Source organism: Hyalella azteca, unplaced genomic scaffold (assembly GCF_000764305.2).
Source record: "Hyalella azteca isolate HAZT.00-mixed unplaced genomic scaffold, Hazt_2.0.2 contig11722, whole genome shotgun sequence".
Taxonomy (NCBI): domain Eukaryota; kingdom Metazoa; phylum Arthropoda; class Malacostraca; order Amphipoda; family Hyalellidae; genus Hyalella; species Hyalella azteca.
The window spans coordinates 337,183-342,124 of NW_025941708.1; the positions used below are offsets into that span (position 1 = coordinate 337,183).

The 4,942-nt window shown below is 37.9% G+C and overlaps 1 protein-coding gene across 1 annotated transcript in view; it reads right to left on the reverse strand.

Moving 5' to 3' along the window:
- Window positions 1-949: 949 nt before the first annotated feature.
- The window catches only part of LOC108672408 (pre-mRNA-splicing factor syf2), a 6,001-nt gene continuing 2,008 nt past the window's right edge, over window positions 950-4,942 (reverse strand). Inside the window, exons 2-4 of the mRNA XM_018160055.2 lie at window positions 3,778-3,855; window positions 3,143-3,283; window positions 950-2,760 (exon numbers count right to left, since the gene is read on the reverse strand). Of these exons, the coding sequence (XP_018015544.1) occupies window positions 2,299-2,760; window positions 3,143-3,283; window positions 3,778-3,855 (681 nt within the window). The 3' untranslated portion in view covers window positions 950-2,298. The remainder of the gene's footprint in view (window positions 2,761-3,142; window positions 3,284-3,777; window positions 3,856-4,942) is intronic.

The following is a 4,942-nucleotide window of genomic DNA, read 5'->3' on the forward strand; positions in this document are numbered from 1 at the left end:
TATTGCCAATAATACTGTACATGTCGACATTCAACTAAATAAACACGAAAAACTCGGACCTGCATCCTCCCATTACCCTACCAGTATTTAGGGAAGCCTCAGTCAAATACAAAATCTTCAGAGCAATATTAAACGACTAGTATCCCTCAATCTTCAGTGAGATCCCTCAGTTACCCTCAAACTTCCCTCAATCGCCAACTTCCCTCAGAATCACCGCCATGCGCAACAGGCCATGGGCCTATTTCTTCAGCGCCGACACTTCTATTCTATTACATCGTTGGCGCTCAGAGTATGAACGCGTTCAAGAAGACTAGATAAAGCTATGGAGAAATATATGTTCAGACTTGAAATGCCTAGCACCATATCGAACCCGGTAGAAGTCTAGTAGCTATTGCAAACTATCGTCAGTCTTGAAAAGATCCGGTCAAATGACACGATTTTAGATTTTATGTGAACAAGTCATGAAAAGTTCAAGAATCGGCGACAGGCCACATCAGCGGGGCCATACTTTCAAAACTCGCTAAGTGAACGTAAGAACTTACGCTCTATTTTCTTGTCTATGATTGGTAGATTTTGCTTGAAAGTCCGTCAATGATTGGCTGATGAACTTACGATCTCTTAATTTTGTTTGAAAGTATTGGCCCTGGCCTACTCTTTAGGCGCTGACATCGCAACGTTATGTTTCAGACCACGCAAGGAACGCCGCAAGCCACACCAGTTCTTAACTGGTTAAAGCCATGTCGCCGCAAGTCCAAAACCGCTGTTCAAGCCAGTCTCGTCACCATGGCTGTGCAATAGGGTGGAGCGAATTTTTTTTTTTTCAAATTCATTATCCGACTGATTTTTATATGTGGACACCAAGTGTCATGGGCATCTGAGCAACGGTGTGCCGGGCGGTATGTGCTCCATACTGCAAAACAAGGGCTACCAGGTAAAAAAAAAGATGCTGTGTTGAGGAACCAATAGTAATAGTTCCACTAATGCTAAAAAAGACAAAATGTAGAGTTTACAAAGCATGAACATATGCGCATCAATTAGAATTAGTATAATGCCAAGGCGATTAAACTCATTGAGGGTGTACGTCTCCATAATACAGGTAATATTTCGCTATATTCCTATTTCATTTGCTAATAGTTCAATGTTGTTTAATGTCTCTCTGTAGCTCTTCCTACGCTTCTTCAATTGTCAAACGTGTAAGTACTACAGCCGGAAGGTTGCATCTGCATAATCATGAGCCGTACCACCAATCACTGATGGCTTTTCAAGTTAATCCCACCAATCACAGACGAGAAATCGACTACTACGTGTACTTACGCGAATTTTTTGGTAGAACAGCACCAGACCAGGTGCCAGGTGCACCTGGTCTGAGAGTGGACAAGAACTGCTGTGGAAATTTACAGGACGTAGCAGAATTGATAAAAAGAAAACATTGAGTGCTCACTATTGATATGAGCGCGAAAGCACTCGTAAAATGTTATTAAATTTGATCTCTGTCATTGTTGAGGTTAGTATTAAAATTATCAAGTGCGATCAAGTTGTTTCCCTTCCACAAGCATCTGAAGATTTAGATATTTCTTCTTTGCTTAGTATTGGCAAAAGTACACACGAATACTTCAGTAATTGCAAATTTTAGTTCAACTGGCGAGATTAGAAAGTTCAGTTTGAAGAAACATAACACGAATAATCAGTTTTATTTCTTGGTCCCAGCCTCCCAGGATCAACAATTCAATCTTCTTCGCGTTTCGATGTCATCATATAAAAACGTCATTGTGTTGGATCAGATTAACATGACACTTCATAATACAAGGAGGAAAAATAAGCATAGTAGACGATTGAGTTTTTCAGGCAAAATTATGAATCCAGCTTCACCGATGCAATATACTCAGCAAACTTGACGACGCCTTTACGATAAAATGCGCGAACAGAATATATTTCGTAAAAGTTCTCCAATTCTCATATTATTTTATACATACATGAAGGGGAGCATAAAAATAGCAATTGGTGAATGATGATACCAACTAACTGGTCGTCTTATTCAAAGCAATTGATATCGTTTGTCTTTGTTGTTAAATAGGACCGAGTACGTCCATTGCCCCATGACATTAGTGGGGAAAACAAACACAACGAATGAAGACGTTTGAAGAACACGAAAATTTGAATAAGAAAAAATGTAAGGTAGAGGCCTGATGTAATCGATTGTCCTTTCATTAAATAAAATTATTTTACTTTCAGTACATGATGAACTATAGACAGCTTTAGCACGGAACGAAACAATAAAACATAAAATTAAAGATGTCCTTACACGGCAGTTCCACGTTCCAGATTTTGCTTGATTTCTTCGGTATAAGCACCATAAAAGCGCTCAAGTTTCTTGTTGAACTTCATGTTTCTTTCGTTGATATAGTTGATATCGTTATCGTCATCGTACATCCTCCTTCTGGAATACTTATCTCTCTTGGCCACTTGTTTCTCCAAGTCCTGTACCATGTTTTCAATATCATCAGGAGTATCTTTATGTAGTCCAATATTAATGGTTCCTCTGGAAGCATAGAACGCCTCTTCACCCATAACCTGCTTCTCCCTCTCATATCTGTCATTGTCCATCTTAATGCCCTTACTTAAGCGGTTATACTGACGAAACGTGGCATCTTCATACGATGAAAAGCCCACGTCAGGATTCTTCTTGCGCTTCTTGCGTTCCCAGCGCTCTGCGTCATCAGCCCCAACGGTTAGTAGTCGTTCACGGTCATAGTCGGCACCCTGTAACAGGGACATGATATTTAAATGATCAAGTCTGATATTAAAACAGCACGTGGAGATAAAATAAAGTGCTACCATAGCTAGGCTAGAATTGCAACAGTACTTAAAACTTTTACTCATAAATGCAAATTTTAAAATTAATACACAGTGAACAAGTCTGAACCCTGCATACTTTGTGGATTGGCAATTGCATGCTGCATAACAAGGTTTTACCTGAAGATCTGCACTGGCAGCTTGGAAGTTGACTAGATTAAACTGACAGCAGTAACGAATGAAATATATATCATTTTGAATGATCACATTCCATCCAGAAACATTTCGGCCTTCGCGCAAGCATGGAGAGCATATTGATAGATAGAAGACCCCTGTGTAAAGAGCTCACCTCCTCCTTCATGCGCTGCTTTAGCTGTTCCTCTTCCAGCTCCTTCTGAAGCCGCTGCTGCTTCAATGTGTGGTTCTTGGGCAAGTTTTTGATACGATCTTCTTCCAGCACTTCAGACTTATTCAGAGCCTTGGCTTCAGTCTGGAGGTGAATTTTTAGAATCATTAATGAATTTTTTCAATTTAATAAAACTCTAGACATTACACAAATAGCATGAACTTCAAGTTTTGCTTCCATTATCCTGAAGTAGAAACATGAAAAAACTTTGCTCAATGATTATTCTATAAAATCTCTCATAAGAATTTATGAGCTAGGTACTTTTTCCCTGCTACAATCACTTGAGAGAAGCTGAAGTGGACTTGGAAGCAATTGAGGCCTTCCATCTTTCTGGATCTCTGATGTACCATACATCTCAGTTCACTACTAAATGTTATGGTAAAGTGCCCTCTGGTGTGCAAAAGATATCTTTACATAAAATCCAGCACCAGCTGCCATGAAAATTCATTTACAGGCCACAAAATTCAGATGATTACACAAGGCATAAAACATTTGATGATAATTGATTGCAATTTTTTTGTCAGCAAACTTTACTATTTCTAAAATATGATATTGTTGATTTGAGAAATGAATCTTACTCTTTTGGCTCGTAGTATAGCCAACCGATCCTTGAACTCCATAATTTTTTCTGAGCTTCCACTTGAGCTTGGGCCAGCCTGAAAAATATATATACAATGAGATATACCTACATAATATATATATATATATATTTACAAATGGGATATATCCATGATAAGGAGAAAATTCAAAAGGGGGCACTCACATACAGTGCTAACAGCATGTTTGTGTAGAAATTCAAACAATCATATCTAGGTTTATATATGTACCTACTTATGACAGCTTTTAGCTGCTCTGTGGCATGCACAAATTGAACTTGTAGCTTGATTAGAATTTGTCCACTGAAATCAATAATGACAAAATTCATTGTAACCTAAAAATTAAAGCAGTTGTATTTGTCAGCAATGCCTAAAATAAAGAATAAACAATGATCGCAGCAGTTGCTACAGTAATGTGATATAACTATTAAATCAATTAAAACATGTATACAATCAAAATTACAACCTGAATTTCAAATTCTAGCAAAGTGGGGTATTTTAGCCTCTTAGGTTGCAAAAATGAAAGGTGAATGGGATTAAATTTCCGAATAAATCTAAACATAAGGTAAACAAAAATTTTGGATGACTGCCACCATGATAGTGGCAAGCAATATATTTCCTAGTAAACCACTCACAGTGTTGACTCCCTTATTCATTGACTGCTATGAATAAACCAGCTATCACGTTAGCTCATTATCAGAAAATGTATCATCAAAAAGGGTAAAAGGGATGGTTTTGAGCTTGTTTTGTTAATAACTTCTTACCATGAAACATTTCATAAACAAGTTTGGGCTCATTTTATAGTTCTTTGTGAGGGCTATCAAATAGCATCTCCAAAAAATTGCATATGCTATTCATAAGGTGCCAGACGCAAAAAAAGCATACGGAATTACCCCTGGGAGTGGGGTAATCTAGGACGCTAGAAATAAAACTTCATTTTAAAATGTTTAAAGCATGTCGAATGTACTGTCAACCAGGGCTACTTGGGACGATTTCGAAAGTTTTTCATTCATAACTTCTTACCATGAAACATTTCATAAACAAGTTTAGGCTCATTTCAAAGCTCTTTGCAAGGGCTATCACATGGCTTCTCCAAAAAAATTCCATATGCTATTCGTAAGGTGCCAGAAGCAAAAAAAGAGTGTCC